The sequence below is a fragment of the Aythya ferina genome (assembly GCF_964211825.1).
Source record: "Aythya ferina genome assembly, chromosome: 25".
NCBI lineage: Eukaryota > Metazoa > Chordata > Aves > Anseriformes > Anatidae > Aythya > Aythya ferina.
This window is the reverse complement of record NC_140323.1, coordinates 2,448,996-2,469,541: the sequence shown is the minus strand read 5'-3', so window position 1 is coordinate 2,469,541 and position 20,546 is coordinate 2,448,996. Positions and strand designations below refer to the sequence as shown.

The following is a 20,546-nucleotide window of genomic DNA, read 5'->3' as shown; positions in this document are numbered from 1 at the left end:
TCCCATGCCGTGTTTTCACATGGCATGGAATGTTGTGCTCTGGAGGTGGCCTGCTCATAGCAGAAGCGAGGAAGCAGTGCAGGGCGTGCGTGGTGGTCCCTGCAGGGGGGATGCAGCCCCTCAATCACCAAGGGGCATGTTAGCCACTGTGGGTTTAACAACTGGCACCACAGCACCTTGTGCCTTTGCGTCCTGCTCTGGAGGGCTGCAAGTCCCATCACAAGGCCAGTGCCTGGCACGAGGATGCTGGGGCAGTGGAGGCTGCGCACAGGGCGGTGAGTTAGTTACTTACAGAATCTTCAGGCTGTAGAGGCCAGAGAAAGCTTCCCCTGGGATACTGGAGATCTGGTTTCCAGACAGGCGTCTGCAGTGAAAAGAAGAGCCAGTAATGTGTCAACATCCTTGTAATGGCAGTCCCTTGTCTGCAGGCTTAGCAATTCATGCGTCTTGCCTCTTGGGGAGGATGCCGCGACACCTGCAAACCCGGCTGCAGTTTTGTGCTTGGGCAACCCTTGCATTTGACCCCTTCTTACAGTTTGAGGAACAGGCAAAGAAAATAATAGATTATTACTGCTGCCAGACCTGAATCCAGTGTTTTCAGCATCCAGTGAGTGCTCATGGCTGAAGTAATTCCCTGCATACCCACAGAGGACCTTGCTCCACAGAAATTACAGCACAGGCTGTGAGGGACCTCAGCTTTGGGCACTGACCAACCCTCAGACCCTGCTCTACACCAGGTGCCTGGCACTGAGAGTGGAGCAGGGGGAGAGTTGTTTTCTGGTTATGCATAGGTCCTGGGATGATTATCCCTAAATCATGGACCCTCATCTGTGCTTTTTGTCCACAAATGATCTGCTCCTGCACCCTGCAGGCCCTCTTTTGCCCTGTCCATCAAAGCCTGATGCCACCTGATTTGCTTCCACTCCCTCATTCCCAGCCCTGTGACCTGTGTAGCAGCTGAGACCCAGCTCCTTCAGCACGTGAGAACTTGGTATTACTGCTGTGGGGGAAGGCTGGGGAGGGTACTGGAGATGGGGAACATCAGGTGGATGTCGAAATAGAGCCATATCATCTGAGCATGGCTTCCAAAACCAGGACAGAAAAAGTAAAAGTGGTTCTTGGCTGAGCTGTGTCTGGAGAAAACCATAGGAGGGAAGACATGGATAGGGACAATTGGTTTGGGGAAGATGTGAAGGGACAGGAGAGGAAGACAAACTGGGACCACCAGAGTCACAGCACAAAGAGCAGGGCACAGCATACACAACTGGCTGGAAGAATTTCTCCAAGGAAACCTGTGGGATTCACTGATGCACAGTGTCATCTGATCACAGCACTCAGATTTTAGCAAGGTCCAGAGCAGGCTGGGACATTAACAAGGGTCTGGATTTTTCAATTGTATCAAAAAACCGTTCGCATCCCTTTCTCTGAAGGTGACTGTGGTCCTGAGAGACCATGGTGGGACCCTGTGGTTGAGCCAGAAGCAGAGTCCAGGCCTCTTGAGCCTAGGGTTGACCTGAGGAGGGTCTTCTTCTTCTTCTGTTTCTTCTGTGAGGACAAGCATGTACCAAGTCCCAAGGCCCATCAGCCAAAACCTATGAAAACTGGTTCAGCAACCCGATTCTTTATCCCACATTACTACTGCATTTATGCTTCACTTTCTGGTCGCCAAGTGGTCAGACAGATGTCAAGGTTGGGCTTCTCCATAGTCACAGGGTAAGAAACTTGCTGTGGTCTTCATGACTCAGACTGGAATATTGCATCTCCCGAAGGAGACACCGAACATCATTTGTGACCAGGCACATCTCCAGTCTCTCTGAAACTCCAAAGCAGATTCAAGAAGCTGGGCACAGATGCTGGGAAGCGTGTTGTGTTCATTTAGCATTGGCAAAGCCTGCTTCTTTTTAGATGTTTTGGCTGTGAGGAAGACAGGTGTTGAGGATGAGCAGCATAATCCAGGCTGGAAGCAGAGCACATTATAGTGAGGACTCTGCAGAGGTCATGGAGAGGATCTGAGCTTTTTTGAGGAGTCACACTCACCGATGGCAGAGCAGGCTTGTGCGGGTGCCCAAGCTCTCTCCCTCCCTGTCTCTCCCCTCGGGAATCTAGAGAAAATTACTCCCGTAATTAGGCCTCCGACAGCATAAACAGCACAGGGTCGTCTCTTTAATGTGTGTGAGCAGGTTATAACCTGCCTCTTTGCAGTATGCAAGCTGCCTGGCAGGCTGGGCTATTTGTCACTTGGGGGCTGTGATTTGGGGTAATTGCTCCTTTTGATTGCTGATTTCCACATGGGAGGGAGTGTTGTCCAGGAGACTGGAGTGCTCGCCTGGAGGGGGGGTGTTCCTGCACGGCATCCTCGGCCTGCTCCCAGCATCTGTCCTGCCAGGCTGCACCAGCTCCTCTGTGAGGGGCTGCCTGTCCTCCCCTCCTTGAGCTCCTGTCTGCCCCCGTGCCTCCGCTGCAGGGCTCCACACGTGCTCACGGTTACATGTGCTTCTCGACTTGTTTCCTGGCCACTGTGAGCCTTTATGTTCATGCTCCTGGGAGTGTTCAAGCAGTTGCAGGACCCACTCTTGCTTGTCAGGACCCAAAATGGAGCTGGGACCTCCAGGGCTAGAAGAACGGGAGTGTGGAGCTTGAATGGAGCCCTAGCTGGGGCTCCTGACCTTGGAATAGGATTTGCTGTTGGGACACACGTTGGGCCAGTTTGTGGCTTCTCAGCACCACAAGAAAACCAGAACAAGAGGGAACAACAGGCCTTCAGGTTTCACTGGGCACTGTCCATGGGTGAATCTAGAGGCACAGGGCATCCCCCAGCCTCAGGAAAGGCAGCCAGACCCCACTTGCTCTGCTTCTGTCCTTGGCTCTGCCACACAGAGACTGTGGCGGGTCCCTGGCTCACCTCTGGCCTCTGACTCTTCTCCCTTTACCTCCTCTCCCCGAGGTGTGGAGCCCCGTGCTGAGCCAGGCACAAAGGGAAGCACCAGCCACAGCCACCCCACTTGATGTGCCTCCCAAGGCAGCTGCCAGCCTTGCTGGGGTGCAAGATGGGCTGTGCTTACTTGTATGCATGCACAGACCAGAGGTGAGAGGCACCTATACACACAGGCTGAGGTTTTGCTCTCCTACGGGTACATGGACGAGATGTGTACACAGGTCTGGGAGCCTGGGCTTGGGAGACTTGCTCCACTTCCCAGGACTGGAGGTACAGCATGATGTTGTGGTGGCAGCCAGGTGTCCCAGGTAAGGGGCCGTGGCTGTGCCCTCTCTCTAAGAGTAGGCCAGGAATGGGTAGGGCTTTTCTGGTGTCCTGTCCGTCTGGATGAGTGGCCACCATAAAGAAATGCCTGCTTCCGTGTTGTTAGCTCCTGGGTCAGTTCGTACAAGAGCTCCAAGACACAGCAGGCTCCCTGTGTGCGTGGCCCTTCCTCTGTTCATTGTCACCTGTCAATGTCCCTAGCACTTGGATCCCTCTGTCCCCTCACTCTGACTATCCAGAAATCTCCCAGCCCAGCAGGCAGGCACCCAAACACACCTCCAGAAAAGGGATTCTGTAGGAAATTCACTGAAATGATCATTTCCTTCCCATTTAAAAGGGAAAAATAACATTTGGAGTGATGCTGCGAGTGTGACTTCCCCTGAGACAGCTCTGTTTGTGGCCTGCTTTTGTGGCCTGAAGAAAACTAACTCTGCAAGGAAGGACCAAGGGGCAGCACTCCCTTGTGCCCCAAACACGCAGGGGACAGGGAGCTGCTCTTACACCTGGCCCATGGCACAGCAGCTCTGCTCCAAGCCTGCTCAGGTCTCTCTTTAGGACAGGCAGACTTGGTTCAGCTGCGTGTCTGGCTGTCCTGGAGCTTACATGGTAGGTGAGCTGGCAGGAAGGGAAAGCTTTGGATTGAAAATGACTGATGGAACAGGGAGAGAAGGGGCAGGTGGAAGGCGGGTGGGGGCCAGAGTTGGCTGGCTTGCTTTGGAAAGCTTGCATGTTTGGTGGATTTTAGATTCTGTTTCCCCCTTCTTCCCCCTCCAGTGATTTCTGGGAACATTCCTCCAGGCTTTGATCTGCATTCCCAATACACTCCAAGTTGGAACAAACTCATGGTTTACCACTTCATGGTTGCTGTAGTTCAGTTACCACAGGCTCCCACCCCCTCCTGTATCTTGGGCTTCTTGGTCATGCTACAACTTCCATGGCATGCCCGAAGGCTGTTTGTTGGGCATGATCGCTCATGTCATGCGCTCAGACAACACGATGATGCCCTTATCATTCACATTAGGAGGCAGGAACATTGCCCATTGGCAGGACAGGACAAACATGTATGTCCATATCCCGGTGGAATTTTCCCCTTGCCAGATCCTTATTGTGCGTGTCAGCCTTCCTCTTTGATCTCCTGCTCTGGTTCATTTCTCAAGCACTAATATTGTCAAGGCAGAACCTGTGCCCAGATAAACTCCCTGCGCTCCTGTCTAAGCAGCGCCATCACATCGAGATTGTGCCATCCCCCAGGTGCACAGGGGACCAAGGGCTCCATGTTGTGCCTGAGTTTATTCTTGTGCTGGTGCAAAGCAGGAATGAAGCCAATTAAGTCATGCAAGTGAAAACATGGTACATTTGAGAAAAGAGTCAGGCTTGGACTCTCCCTTCCCACACAGGAATCTGCAGCTGGTCCTCGTGTGGTATCACCTGGAGGTGTCTCTAACGTGGTCTTTACTGCCTTACTCCATCCCCGAGGAGGAGACTATGCAGGCCTGTTTCTAACTCTGCCCCCCGTGCCCCCACCAAATGCCTGTTCCAACTCGATAGATTGATGGCATTCGTTTCTTTTGTTTATGGTCCTCAAGCCAGTTTTCAGCCCACACGAATGTTCATATGCAAGCTAGTTTGGATTCGTTTGCCAAGTAAGATTTAATAAGACAGAACTCCTTATTGAACAGCCCAGCACAGGACACTAAATGCTTTCACTCCATCCCCTTATGTTATAAACTGTCAAGGTTTTCAGGGCAGATTTGTTCACTTCAAGCCTTCTGAGTAGTTTTAACTTTTGAGTCCACTCTGGGTGCCTCACTTGGGATACCCCAGGACAGAGTCAGTGGTTTGGAGGAATATTTTCAGGAAAATTAGGGCCAGAGATCCTCACTCACAAGGATTTTTCAAATGCTGAACTCTATCCCCAGCATTAATGGAAAAGAAAAAGAACTGAAATCCCTAAACTTTCACAACATTTTGAAGTTGACTTGGGCCTTTTCAGTGAATCCATGAACTTGGATTCATTTGTCCATGTGCACAATGGAGAACCCCTTAGGAGCCCTACTCTCCTGTCCTCACTGGTCCCTTGGCCTACGTCTGCCTCCACACCACGCCAGACTGCACAGGGCTGACCTTTGGAAGGTTTCATGCAAGGAATTATCCTTTAAACCTCTCTGTGCTGTTGCCCACCCACTGCATTGATGACCAGTGCTGTCCTCTGCCAAGGAGCAATGTCAACCAGGAGAACATAAATTCCTGGATGAACCAGGACTGGCTGGCTGGTCTCTAAAGGGTTGCAGAAAAGCCACAGCATTGTGTTCAGTCGCAGCATGCTGGTGCCTTAGGAGCTTTATTTTGGGGAAAACATGGTGCACCAGCGTTCAGGGGACCTGTACCTCACAGATCAGTGCCTCTCGCCCACAGCCATCTGGAAATGGAGATCTGTGTCAAGCGATGCAGTCACCAAGGGAGCAGTGATGCTGCTACCAAATCTCAGCATGGCAAAGCAAGGTCCTGTCGCCCTGGGAGGGATCACAACAAGCTCATGGCCCTGCAAGCATTTCTCTCTCCTCCAGAGACCTCTGCGGCCTGTGATGTCATGGAAAAACACCAAAGCTGCTCTCCCAGGAGTACTCTACTCTAGGCATGTCACTGCACTGCCCCAGGAAAGGAACTTCCCCATTGTTCCAGCACACTTGAACACAGCCCGGCGATGTCAGCACCCCTTGACACAGCAGAGCTGTCACTCCAGGGGTCAGACCCAGTGTCACCGCAGTGCTGCCTCTCACAGCAACGAGGTTGCCTTGGGGTGAGACCCTGTGCTGGACAATGCCCTCGAGGCTGGATGGCTCAGGTGCCTGGGAGGTGATGTGAGTGGTGGTGGGAGCTCCAGCACCACGCAGGGTGTGCTGGTGCCCTGTAACCCATGACAGCTCCATCAGCATATCCACCTGCAGGGAAGAGGAGTGGGATGGGGTGTCTTCCCCGGGGGAAAGGGAGGAGGAGAGTGCTGACTCTGTTCATGTTGCCAGCAAACACGCTTGCATTTCATTCCGTTTCGCTTTTATGCTGCTTCTTGGCCTCCAGTCCCTTGAGCTGCAAGAGCTGCCTGGGAAAGGGAACAGCCTGCAAGGGGAGGCCACGGGTCCTGCGCCTGCTGTAAGCGAAGCACTGCAGAGGCACGGCACTCCCCGTGACGGTGAGTCCCTCGGCCCTCAGGGCCTGCGAAGAGGCAGGTGAAAGAGCCAGTGGCTGGGAAGGGGTCTGATCTTGCCGCTGTGCCCTGGAGCAGGAGGTGAATGGCAATGAACACCTGCCTTTGGCTGCAGTTTCTCTTCTTGGCATCAGGCTCTCGTGTTTGGATTCAAAGCGCGGTAACAAAGCCCTTGCCGGCGAACACATTTCAACATGTTATTATTCCCAGGCTGGCTTTCAAGATCCTCTTTCTATTCCTTCTGTACTGATTGCTCTTGTTTCTCTTGGCTCCCAGCTCTGGCTTTTCAGGCTTCATTAACTGGAATTTATTAGCAACTTTAAACATTCTTCCTGCTGCCAGAAAGAAAGAAAAGAGAAAAAAAAAAAAAAAAAAAAAAGAAAAGGAGAGAAACAAAGAGGAGAAACACTAAACTCCAGGCTGCTCCCTGTCTGTGTGAGGCCCACGTTTGAACACCTCTGTAGCAGAGGAAAGGACTGGTGGGTGTCCCCACACCCTCTCTGCCCTCTGCTGTGTCCCCTGCTGGAGGCAGGAGGTGCCAGGGAGCAGAGGAAGCCTCGCAGCCAGGAGTGCAGACTGATGGACAGCCAGCACAGCCCCGTCACAGCCCTCGGAGAGGGGTCCTCAGTGGTGGCACATTTTCAAAGCAAGCTTAGACAGAAGAATCCGGTCTTTTGGCAGCCTCTGAACCTGAGGGCTAATTGCATCCGCAACACCTTCCTGAGCAGCTTGCAGTGCGAATTAATCACTAACGGGTCCCGGCACACCTGAGAGGCCCTTTCCCGTCGCTGAAAGGATGGGTAAATAGAGGCACTGGCAGGGAAAATCCTTTCACCAAGACCACACAGTGAGTGAGAGTTTTGAGCTGGAGCAGTCCTGGTGCCCTCATCTGTGCCACAAGCACTGTGCTGCCTCTGATCCCCTGTGAGACATAAGCCTTTGGTCTCTGGGGGGAGCTGGGCCAATGTAGGGGCCAGAGGCTGTTTGGACATTGTGGTGTGGCCTTCACGCTGCAGCCCCCTGCTAACAACCCTCCAGATGGGGCTCACCTGGATCCAGCAACCCTCATTCATGGTGCTCCACAGCAGCTTGCAGGCTGTGCAGCCTGGCACATTCATCCTCAGCATCAGTGGGATGCACATGCTTCATCGACCCCTTTTGGCATCTTTCTTTCCCCCTCCCACTATTCCTGTTCCTCACTTGAACCACAGCTGACCAGCCCAGAGCATAAGCTGAGCCTTGAGTCTGGCTGATCTCTTACTTCCATGAAATTCTGCCTTCATGGGGAGCCGGAGATGGTGCTAAATTTGAAGCACAGAAAGAGGAGGCACAGTAAAAGGAGATGTGTTAAGACATTAGCTCTTCTCCAAGTACTGGGACCCTGCAGCAAGGGGCTAGATCTAATGAGAAAGAAGACTGGCAGCAGCAGAGCAGGAGAGAAGCTATGAAGAGCTCATGGAGGAGGCAGAGGAACATGGACTGTCTCTGACTATCAGAAAGGACGGAGGTGACAGATCTGTACGGGTTCAAGGGCCAGGAGTGACAAGGAGTCTTTCAGACATCTCTGAGGATTAGAAGGGAAAAATGCCCCTAACATACAAGAGTTTCCAGGGGACCTGAAAAGGAGTTTGAAAATCTGTGTTGAATTTGGCAACTATTTTTGGCTGAAGAGCCTGTGATTTTTTTTATTTATTTTTTTTTTATCACCTTTTTAAGGCACCTTTGCAATAAAGCTTTTCAGTTTTCATTTTGAAATGACTTTTTCTTTTCAAGTTTGACTCAAAGTAAAAGAGTAAATGTTAAGAAGCAATCCAAAAATGAAACAGAATATTTTATTTCAGGTCCAAGGAACTCTTTGGGGTTGACTAAAGCCTCAGAGCATCAGTTTTGGTTCACTCTGAGTTGAATTTTGCATTTTTTCTCTTTAGTTGCTGAGTCCTCAAGCCTGTTTCTTAGTTTATCATGGATGTAAAGGGGAACATAGCAGGGTATGAGGCAGGCTGGGACTCTAAGGCCATTTCTGGTCTTCACCGACCCAGTAAGCTCCAGCATGGGCAGTTCTTCCATGGGGGGAGTGCACAGAAGACTTGGTCTTGTGCTACAGTTCACCCTGCCTGATCCAAGGGGATATGTTCAGAGTAGATGAGATCTGCAGAGATTTGAGCTCTGAAAGCTGAGCAACTTTCAGTTGGGGATGTGCAAACAGATAGAATTTGTCTGCTTGATTCTTGTGCACATCTTGGCATGGGAGTGATCCCATCCTGAATGTGAAGGTCCTGATCTAATGTTTTGGGATGAAGTTTTGGTAAAAACGTAAGTGAAAAGAGCAGGGAAATGCCAGGTAAGTTGTCTCACTGGTCCATGACAGCCATATGAATAATATATATGCATACACAGTTGCTGTCTAGATGCTGATGTTGAAAGGATCACTTTTATTTTCTGATACTACATAAAAATCCTTCTTTCCTTTATTGATTTCATATAATTCAGTTGATTTCTATAATTAAGATAACTATATTATTGCTATCAAATTTAAGTATGAATTGGATATGAATAGATATATATTGTTGCAGTTTCCATTTTTTCTCCTAACTGTGGTGTTTTTTCCTACTCAAAATACCTTTGCTTTCCAAATGAGGAGTTGTGTGGCATTTTGAACCTCTAGTAAAATGTTCTTTAACAACTTCCAATTATTTTTCAGATTTTCCTGTTTAAATTTTTCCTCCTCATCTGCTTCATACATAATTATTTTTGGCTGCGGGAAGCTGGCTCTATTGGAGTCAATGAATATTTATTCATTGCTGGTTGAGACTGTTCTGTTTGTACATGACATGTAATCAGGACATGATTGCTTGCAGCAAGACAACCGTTAATTGTATACAACAGAGAACACGGTCTGTGTTTGTGTGAATCTGTACTATCCCCAGTGAATGCCTTGGGTGTCCATGCTTCAACACAGATGTTGACAAAATGAAAGAGGAAGGCTGCAAGATGGATGCAAGACCTTGGAAAACCCACCTCCCGGGGTAGCCTGAGCTGCAGAGCTAAAGGAGGATAAAAATGATGGCTGCTCAGTCTGTAAAGTGCTAATAGGATGGGGAATTCGGGTAGCTGGGGTCCTTACAAGTCTAATGAATACCAGATATAGACACATTAAGATGATTTGCAAGAGCATTTGAAGCTAAAAACCTGTAGTATGATCTGATAAGTAGGAGATTTGACCTGTTATGAGAACAACGAATGTTGGTATCTGGTCTGGTCTTTTTTGTCAATACCAAATGTTCAGAGAAGCAAAGGCTGTGCAGAGGCTGTACAGAGCACGCAGCCTGTGCCCATCAGTGCCACTGCACAGCATTACAGGGGGCTGGCCATTCCGGGTCGCTCCACTGCTGCCAAGAGCAGGAGCAGAGGTAACAGCGTGCACGGGGCAGTGTTAGTTCCCTCTCTGCAAGATGCCTCCTTTCCAGGCAGTGCAGACAAGTTTTCTGTAAGAAATTCTGACAGTTTGGAAACTACCATTTTTGAAAAGTCTGTGTCGCCTGTGGTGTTGGCTGCGAGGAATGATTCAGTAAGGTCAAAGTGTCTCATTCAGACGTTAAACTATTGTAAGTGTTATATACACAGTAAGTTTACAACACATACATCAAATGCAACATTAATATTAGTATTTCATGCTATGCAATAATAATGTTTTGAAGAAACTGCATTTTCCAGCAGAATCTATTGTGTTGAAAGGAGCAAGAGCATGAGAACAACACCTGGAGGTGTTTCTCATGGTCAAGTGGAATAAGACCATACAGGTGCAATTTACCCATGAAGAAATGGCCAACCTCAAACTTTTGCCCCCCAGGCTCTCATTTTTGGGGCTCCCAAGGGATTCCAGTGGTTGCTAATGCCGGTGGTTAATTTCACACTTTCAGAAGTGGGGCCACTCCTTCACTGACACACAGCCACATGCCGATCCCTTGGGATTGTGCTTGCTGCTGTGCCTGAGTGTGCCTGCTCAGACCTCAGCGCACACTGGTGCACGACGGGACACCCCAGCCTCTGGAGCTGATTTTTTTGGACTTCTATTACCTAGACAAAACGCCCAGGACCCGTCATGGCTTTGATCTGAAGGAGGGGACCCTGTATGGAGAAGGGTGAATGAAGCTCCCTGCTTTCTAGCCCTGCTCTGGGGTACAGTGATCATTTCTGCATAATGGATTTGTTCTTTTATTCTGGCATCTAGCACGTGCAGCATAGCCTAATGCTAATATCCCCACTCAAACCCCTACAGCTGGAGTAGCAATTAACCCCCTCCAGCACCCAGCCTCCTTCCATCTCAGCCTGTGGCTCCAGTGGCAACTCTGGGGGTTGCTGCCCGAGCCCCAGGCATCCTCCAGCACATCCCCATCCCAGGCTCTGCATGGGGCCGCTCCGTACTTACAGCTCCTCCAGGAAGCGCAGGTGTCGGAAGGTGCTGGGCTGCAGCTGGCTGATGTTGTTCATGCTCAGGTCTCTGGGGGAAGAAAGACAAAAGTCTCGGATCAGTCACGTTGTGGTTTGCACAGAACAAATCCCTATGCCAGGCTCTGTGTCCCCTCTCTGTTAAGAGGGAAAGCACTTCAGTGGAGAAACCCCTGCAAACTGAAAAGCATTAGCTTCTGTTATTATAGCTTCTTGATATATTAGCTTTATTATTATTATTATTATTATTATTTTAATTATTAGTATCACAGCCCAGGCTCTGCCTGCAAAGGGATGGAAAGGAGTATGGAAAGGAATAACACTTGAGAGAGACACTTATTCCTCCAGGGTGGCCTTCCTGGGCTTCTGCAGGTTATGGAGCAAGTTATGACATTTCCTAACAGCACAAGGTGTGTGAGTGTCTCACACATTTTGGACGGTGGACAGGAAGCCCAGTGATGCCTGAGTGGGAATGCATGTCCTTGGGCCCAAAGGTGTATTTCTGTGGCCAGTGGTCATGCCAGCCACCCCCGGGAGTGTCTGGAGACAGAGCTGCTTTTGAGGAGACAGCAAGCCATTGAAATTGGGTATATCCTATTGGAGAGGCCAGCTGGAAACTGGAAAAAAAAAATCACACCAAAAAAAAATCAGGAATGAGACCTAGGTCTGCTTCGTGGATGGCAAAGCTTGAATTCAGGAGGCTGGGGGAATCCGTGTGGTTGTGCCTGTTTTAGGCTCTAAGATCTCTCGCTAAAGGCTTACCCCACCTGCTTAGGGTCAGACAGACCCTCACAGAGGAGGCAGTGCCAGTACCTATGGGGTCCACGAGCCCTGTCCTCATTTTAGGATATAAGAGTAGCAAAGTCCGCAGCAAACAGTGCATTAGGCTAGTTGGTAGTTGAGGAAAACAAACAAACAAACAAAATGAGGATGCTTTTGGGTTCTGCGCCTCTTTAGGGGGTCTGATACTAAATTGCTGCAACTCTGCCCTTGTGGGCAGCTGACAGTGAAGAAAACCATGCTTATTAAACAAGTCTGAGCAAGCTGTGTCCAGATAACTGCAAGTGATCACCAGGTTTTAAAGCTGTGAGGAAAAATGAGGCTGAATTAAAAGCTGGCAGAGTTAAAACCAGAGGGAACTGAATGAGCCATATCCCCTACCAAGCAAAGCAATCCGAGTCAAATGTCATCTAAGGCTCTGGGTAGATTCCTGTGAAGTGGAAGGGGCTATTTTTGATCATTGTGTACAGATGGGACAGCGCCTGGCTCCATCAGTCTTAGTCTAAGAGGCAGAGACAGAGAGGTCCCTCTCTTGTGATGTAACAATAACAAGGCACACACATAAAAGAAAAGAAAAAAAAAAAAAAGACATTTTACTTTATTCTTCCTCCAATAAATCTCACAAACCTGTAGGAATTTTCCTTGCCTTTGGACAAATGCATGAAGGATTTGTACAAAGGACAAGGACTGATGCTAAGCTAGAAGCATGAAGAAGAAAAGCTTCCCCTAGCAAACCCCTGCAGTACCAGAGGGACCTCTCTGAGCTGGCTGCTATCTGCACAAATTTAACATGATGTGATCTGCACATCATCATTTTAACTGAGATGCTGCAGACCCAACATGTGAGACATGGGGAAGATCTAAAATCTCCCTTTACGGTTTCTCTGGAGATGTGTCTTGTGACAAAACCATGCACTTGCATGAGTGCTATTTGAAGATACTCCAGGCAAAGATTATATATTTTTTTTCCTTATAACTTTTCTCCTCTTCAAAGAAGTGGTGGAAAAATCCCTAAAAATAAAAAAGAGAATTCAAAGACCTTTTGTCAGAATGAATGCAAAAATAAAGTTATTGTCCATATTGTTCCCTATGCAACTCTACATTCTGTATTCAGATGATCCTGTGGTATAATAGAAGGGTTAAAATACTATTTTGTTCTGCTTCTATTTTTATTTTTAAATCCCTAAGGGCAGTTGCTACTTAGCACCCATTAAAACATCTTTTTTTTCTACATCAAAGTGTCTCTTGTTTATGTTGTAATGAATCAGTCTGATGTTTTGACATGTTGTGAAACAATGTAAAAATAATGAAAAATAGCATAAAATGAAAGGCTATGAAACAAAACACAGATCTGAAATGTTCAAGGTCTCCTTGAAATTCGGAGGCCTATTCCTCAAGTTGCCTTCAGCTGGCAGTGTAGGGAATGCTCCTTGCTCCCCACAGAAGACACTTTTCCGATGTTGTGTAAGTGCCAGCTGGGTGCCAGTCCTTTCCTGGGGACAGCAGCCAGCATGGACAGCCTGTGGCACAGCACAGGGAAGAGTTTGGGTCATTTTATTTAATAATATCTCATGTTTGGGGTGTTTGGATGCCATAGTTGTTTGTGGTTCTCCTGCAGGACTCAAGCACAACGCGTCTATATTTGCAGTACTAACAAGAGGAGTTCTGTAGCGCACACCTTGGAAGTGAACAGCTTGATAATGAAAGGTGAAGCAAATAAAAGAATCAGCTTCAGGACTGCGTTTACCATTAATTCTCTGTGATACCCACAGGGGTCCCATGGCGGCACCTGAAGCAGTGGACATCCCGCCTGGGCTGGTGTGCTGGAGTGGCCCTGGTGTGAGGACAGCACAGAGGGGATGGGGGCAAGGACAGCTGATATGAAGGAAGACAGAGTGCCTCCGAGGGCTGGAAGTGAACTTCCTGAGCATGGTCCTGGACTCAGTGATTTTGCTAGCCACAAAAGCACGAGATGTTTCTCCACAGACTGTCCATGCTTGTGTGAAAGCAGAGGCACAGGATTCCTGCCTGCAGTGTTGTGGGAATAAATGTTTGACTTATTACTCACGTAAAGATGTTGTTGACTTATTGCTGTGCTTTCCCAAGCTCATGTTTTTCCTCTTAGTAATGTCTCTTGTGTTATGTACATCCCCAGTGCATGTAAGAGTGGAAATGCTTCCTGTCAGGGTAATCAGGGAAGCTATTTATCTCTTCAAGTGTTTGGGGGTGGTTACTTCAGCAGCCACATTCGGTTCATTTTAAAAGGAACCCATGGTATTTGAACCTGGCTGGGTATTTTCTTTTTCAGCAACATCTGGCAGACGGGTTAGGGATTCATGGGCTACATGGATGACAGACTCCTCTGACCTTTCTCAGGTCTGCCAATGACTTTGGCTTTACAAAACAGCTCTCTCTTCACTAGCATCTACTTGAAGTCATACACGTGTTGGGTTGCTGGTCTCTAAGCATGGCTATTGCCATTTACACTGGTGAAGCCACCAAACAGCTAGGAACCATACCACAGCAGGTACTGCAGGAACCCACGGTAAACATTATTCAGATCCCAAAGTCCCTTAAACTCAGAATCAGAAAGGTAGAAGAGGAAACCGGGTGCTGCAGCTTCACCCAGGCTTGCAAAGGAGGGCCAGCAGAGGAACTGTCCAGTTGCTTCTCTTTGAGTTCATGAGGCCACGCTGCATTGCACCGGGACAAGCTATCACTCCCTGCCCCAGAGCTTTCCTTCTCTTTCTCCAGCAGCTGGCCTTTCTGTCCTCTCTGCAAGCTACCAAATAAAAGCAGGAAACCTTTTGCTTCGGGTCGTTTTGTGTGGCTGTGTGTAGTACGAAATGCCGACAGTGAAGTGACACAAGTTCCCAGAACCGAAATGTGGTTCTGGTACCACCTACGTTCACCCATTGAGCACCTCTTGCATTAGGTGTTAAAGTTACCTATGCTTTCCAATGGCACTGCACCAAAGCCATCAGGGCTATAATTAGTGTGATTTAACACCCCCCTACCCCCCTCCTTCCCCAACTAATTCTAAACATTTATTGTAAGCATTTCTAACTTGTACCTGCAGGAAAACTGAGACACAGTTCATGGAAACTGAGCCCATGTGATTCAGCCTCAGACCTTACAACTCTGGCCCTCGAGGGGTTCCTTAAATTATTTGCTTTGATGTCGCCTTCTTTCATGAACAAGCTTTGATTATTCACTGATTAGCTGATCTTCCTTACCAAAAAGTGATGTGACACACAGCATGCTTTGGGTACTCCAGTAAGGCTGCCTGCAATTGCCTCTACCAGCGCTATGAGATGGGCGCTAAAGTGTTTTAGTTCAGGAATGATACCAGATTTAAAGATCAAAGGAATTTATCTTTGGCATAATTGCTCAGGCAGGTGGGATGCCAGCCTGTGGTGGTGGTGCTCCAAAACGCGGAGCCAGGGATGTCCCTGCCAGGAGCAGCATGGTCCCACTGGGCTCTGTCCTGCTCCAGTGAAGGTGGGACTTCTCCTTGTGGGACCTTGTAGTGTGTGCTCTTAGGCCAAAAGGGAGGTTTTTCAAGTTACAATATGGGGGCCTGCATAAAGGGCACCCTTCAATACTCGTCTGAGGTAGGTCTAAGCATTGTCCCCAGTATGCACCTCTAGGGGCAGCAGGATAGATGCCTCCCTTGGACTCAAGGTGTCTAAAAGCTAGCCACAAAACTGGAGAGAGATGAGCCCTTCCCATAAACTTCTTCCCAAGCTATAGGCAAAGAGTTTCCCCAGAGACACACTCTATAAATTAGCACGAGCAGATGTCAACAGACCTAAAGCAACACAGGATGAGGCCACGCTAGAGTAGCACAGTGAGATTGTGGCTGCTCAGCCAGGAGGGTTGAAGATGAAATCTGCAGCGATATGGTTTTGGCTGAGGTCAAGCACATAACTTTCAGAGCCCGATGTGCATCTGGTTCCAGATCTGTGAAGTGCACATGACAGCAGAGAGACGCTGCTCTCTCAGAGGCAATCACGGGGCTGGGTGAAGACATTCCCTAGCCATTTCTTTCTTTACTCTGAAGGAGCAGAAAGTCGGGTCGTTAGCTTCAGTCACCTAAAGTGCTCTCCATGGGTCCCTCTCACTCAGTATGATGGAAGTATGCGTCCTCGTGCCATGAGAGCACAGTGGTAGCAGCAGATATTTGCTCTACAAGGTTTCTGTAAGCCTGGTGTGAGGTTCAAGGGGAGACCTTCAGGGACTCAGTGGTAGAGTACACTGTGGGCTCTCAGCTTCTTTCATATTTGGATAAGCTACTAAGAATCCCAAATGGTGACTATCTTCTCAAGCCCTAAATCGATCTTCTGTATCAATATCTTCACATTTTTCAAGAAGTTCAGGATTTTAATGTGATCTCTTCCCAGCCTGGTCTCAAGCCCAGCTCCTCTCAATGTTGGTGCTGAATACATGAGTTCCTGGACCATAAAATAGAGCTTCCTTACACTCAGGCACTTGAGCAGAAATTTTTAAGATGATTGTGGGGAGAAGCTAACAAGCGGGTGTTCTCTTGATTAATTGATTGCACAATAACACATTAAAGCCTCCCAGTTCTGGTCCAGCAGTATGATTTCTGTGGGAATGGTATAAACCACACCAAAATTCCCATATTTATTCCAGAAAGGTCCAACGCTGGACCTGTTCTTGCAAGGCATGAAGCACTCTTGTCTTGGTGAAATCACTAGGAGATGAGCAATGTCTCTATCTTCTGGCCACTCTCATTAGCATCCAGTAAAAAAAGCACAAATAAACCACCCTTAAAAAAGAAGCCCAAAGGCAATAAATGATGGTTTTAGAAATTCTTTGGATTGTACGAGAGTGATTCATAAAGGTTCTTGTTATCTCCTTTCCTCTGTATCTCAAAATCTCCAAGGTCACCACAAAATGCCTGGATTGCTTGGGGTAAAGCTGGGGCTGCCGACAGAATGGTACTTGGAGCCATAGCGCCAGCTGAAATTTTTCCTAAAAGCCTGCAGGTTGAAAACTATGTTAAAGGTAGTCTCCATAAAGAAAAAGAGAAAGGGAAGATAAAGAGATCAAAGCAGTAAGAGCTCATTTGCATTCCACCATATCTGGAGGCACCAGCCCTATTTCAATCCTGTATCACTGCAATAGGCAAGAGCAGGACGTGTTTTTACTCCCACCTCTCCACGTTTGAAAATAGATCAGTCATCTTAGATCATACCCCACGTGTAGGCCCTATCCGAGATCTCCACAGTGTTTCAATAATAAAGACTCCACCAAGGCCAGTTTGCCAGGGTGAGATTAAGCCCATCCCTACACCAGCAGATCTTCAGAAGTCTGGTCTGCACAGCTTGAATCTTGCTAAATATATTGCTAGAGACTTTTCTCCAGGGCTCTAGCACATGGGTTCCCAGTGTCCTGGCTGCTAATTCCCAGGTTACCAAAATCTGCATGGCAATAGAAGGGGAAATCACTTGTGCTGTGACAAGGTGGGAAGAAGAAGTCTTATCATGAGCACGGTGGGTATCGGCATCCTCTAGCCTGCAGACACAGAAGTCCCCTGGTGCTTCCAGTGACTCTTTGGGTAGAGCTGCTTGAGATGGAGTCAGAGAGCCTCAAACAATGTGCCAAGGGGGAGCCTGACAGAGCCTCCACCCAGCCCCCCTGCTCTCACCTCCCCAACAGCGCAGGCACTGCCCCAGGCTGCTTTGGGTTGGTTGCGTGTTGGATTTTTTATTTCCGATATGATTCTGCAAGTTCGTGTTTTTGGTGGTTTCCATGAAACAGAAGCCCAGAAAGAATTGTTTTCTGTTGATCAAAATTCCTTAAAGCAATAGCAAAAAATATTTTTTTTCCAGTTTTGACATTAAAAAGAAATCATTACAGAAAAAAAAAATAATTTGAAAAGAAAAAACATCTTCAGTCTTGGAAGTGTCCAAACAGGACTTCTCAGCCTTACTAAAATTATGTTTTTAAATGATTTTTTTTCACATAATGGGATTCAGGGATGGCCAGTGTTTGGAGCTGGATCAGCATAAACCTTCCTTAGTGTGAACACATCAAAAGCAACAAAATGTCTTCTGATCTAAAAAAGAAATATTGGGTCATGAATGAGAGCAAAGAGCTTTTTTTTTTTTTAAGTAAGAAAAATGAGGCTTGCATCAAATGTCCTTTGGAGAGGAGAAAGGACTTTCCTTCAGGCTTTCTCACAGCCCAACAACTTCTAGATTTTGAGGAACTAAATGGCCCCCACTAGATCCCTGGGAAGAGCCTCACATTCCCTGTGTCCAAGTACAAGTTCATTCCCTGCCCTTCTCCAGGTGGAGGCTCCAGCTCCCTGCTTGCTGACCTCTTTGGGAGCAGGGCAGGTCACTGCCAGGGAAGGTGAAAGCTCGCTCTGCCCCGGAGCAGGTCTCCTCCTTACACCCAGTGCAGCTACCAGGGGAAGGCAAACCCAGAAGCACCATCCTCTCTGCTGCCCAGCCAAAGCCTTCTCAAAGAGCTAATGAGCAGCAAACAGTAAACAAATGCCATCGGAGCATCCCTCACATTCCCCACGCAAATGTCCTTGGAATCAACTGCGTCATGGAAATGCTCTGCTTTCAAGTTGGCATCTTTTACCTTGCTTGCAGCAGGATATTTATAAAGACAAACACTGTGTTGAGAAACTATTACCCAGCTCTGCTCTGGGACACGAGCCACGCTTGCCTGAGGGCTGGCTGGGGAGCACGGTGCTGTGTCCCAGGAAGAGCAGTGCAGAAGGGGAGAAAGCTGGGCAAGGCAAGCCAAGGGTGGCCACAAGGCACGCTCTGGAGAGCCAGAAGCTCCATGGCCAGCAGACTGGGGCTGTTCTGCAACCCACAGTGCCTGAGAAGGCAGCTTGTGCATCACAGCCTGCCCTGACTGCTCCAGGCTCCTGTCCAGCACCTCCGAGGAGACCTCTGCAGGCAGTTTACCCTGCAACGTGCAGGACTGATTTCCTCTTCAGGCCAGTAAAAGGCTTCACAGCCCCCCTGTGCCACTTGCACCGTTAACATGGGAGAAAGTAATGGGAGCACAATGATGAATTGCTGATCCAGCCTGCATGGTGGCACCAGAAGTGACTCGCTGTGGGAATGTTCCTGGAAGAGTAAATGATCCACCTGGAAGGTACGGCTTCTTGGATTGCACAGAAAAGTAGACAATGAAAGAGCAGAAACAACACAGGAGAGGGAACAGGATCTAAGGAACCAGGTCAGTGTAGAGATGAAGTTGACATGTGCAACCACTGTCATCCACATCCTTCCTTTAATTGCACCAAAGGTTGTGCAAGGTGCGTCTGGCCCTGCATATCCTGGCAAAGCATCAGCTGGAAGTCTAAGGAGAGGCAATATTGGATTAGGGGAAAAGCACTCTGAATCCTAAATTCCACCGCTGCTTATAGAATCATAGAGTCATGGAATGGTTTGGGTTGGAAGGAACCTTTGAAGATCATCTAGTCCACCGCCCCTGCCATGGGTTTGAGAGATGCCTGAAAGAAAATTAAAGCCCTGCTGGACTCTGTAACATACCCACAGTTAATTTGTGCACATTCGAAACCTTTGCACATCTGGCCCAGGCCTGCTGCCTCTGTCCTGTTTCTCTTCTGTGCACAGATCCTCCCATCACTGCCAACTCCTGCCCCCCAGCTTTGTTCAGGAATCCCAGACAGCTGATGCCCACGGTCTCCAGCCCCGCTCCATTTACTTTCAGACCCACTGAAAGGAGATGGCAGAGCCCAGGGCTGGCAGGGAGGAAATTGATAGCCTATAAATGACTAGAAGCATATGCAAAACCATGCTGTTTTCTTTCACTTTGAGGGGACCTGGCAGCACACAGTTATCCCTGTTACTTCTCCGGCTGGCAAGAAATCAGAGAAAGGATCTGGCAGGCTATATGGTCACACACAGCATGTTGCTCCTACCGGTGACAGAGCTCTGAGCTACGAACAAAAGCAGCCTACTGCTGAGCTGGGGAAGAACCAGGGCAAGGCACTAAAAGAGCACTGGGCCAGGCTGCCTCTCCTCTTGCAAGCCACATCTCAGGGGAGCTGCACCAGCTCACGTTTGGGGCAGAATCCTGTCCCAAAGCCTGACACTAGCAAGTAAAGTTGTACACATGAACTGAAGGGTTGATGCACTGCTGAAACTCTGCAGAGTTTGTATCTGTCACAAACTAGAAAAAGCAGAAAAAATTTGGAAATATTTTACCGAAGACCAATTTCAATACATATTTTTAGTTGAAAATATCAGACGAACTGGCTGAAATGCTTTAGGCTTACGGGAAAATATTTAATTCACCAAATGCCAAGTCATGACAACACAATATTTAATTTACATACATTATCTGCATATGTTAACCTAAGATCCACTGTAGAAAAATCAGAAATAAAACAAAACCCAAACTGAAACAAGTCTTTCATTTCAGATTCTGCCTTTTACAATCCGTTTCCATTCAAAAATTTCAACCACATCTGTCTGTAGCCTGGAAACCTTTGTTTTTGATGAAGAACAGTTTTTGCTCTAAGTAACTGTTTCTTAGAGAAAGACTTGGTTTTCCTGTGCATCGTAAGCAGACCCTTTTACTGCTCACAGGCAAGCTGCAACCAAGGGGCCCTGCAGGGCGCAGTATGCCCAGCACCACCACAGTGAGAAGGGTCTGTGACTCCATGAGAATCCTGGTTTTGGTGCTGGGCTGTGTTTAGGCACAGGAGGAGACATCGCCTGAAGAGCTGTTCCCCATCTCCCCCTGATGGAAAGATGATGAGTTTCTGTATTTGACTGGCACACTGCTTTGAAGCTGTGTTATCTCCAGGGCAGTGCATACCCCAATTTA

At 48.3% G+C, this 20,546-nt stretch overlaps 1 protein-coding gene across 2 annotated transcripts in view; it reads right to left on the bottom strand.

The window, feature by feature from the left end:
- Positions 1 to 20,546, bottom strand: part of LGR6 (leucine rich repeat containing G protein-coupled receptor 6) — a 125,292-nt gene that overhangs the window by 69,115 nt on the left and 35,631 nt on the right. For both annotated transcript variants that reach the window (XM_084497888.1, XM_084497889.1), the window contains exons 2-3: positions 10,894 to 10,965; positions 293 to 364 (exon numbers count right to left, since the gene is read on the bottom strand). In XM_084497888.1, coding sequence (XP_084354014.1) covers positions 293 to 364; positions 10,894 to 10,965 — 144 coding nt within the window. The remainder of the gene's footprint in view (positions 1 to 292; positions 365 to 10,893; positions 10,966 to 20,546) is intronic.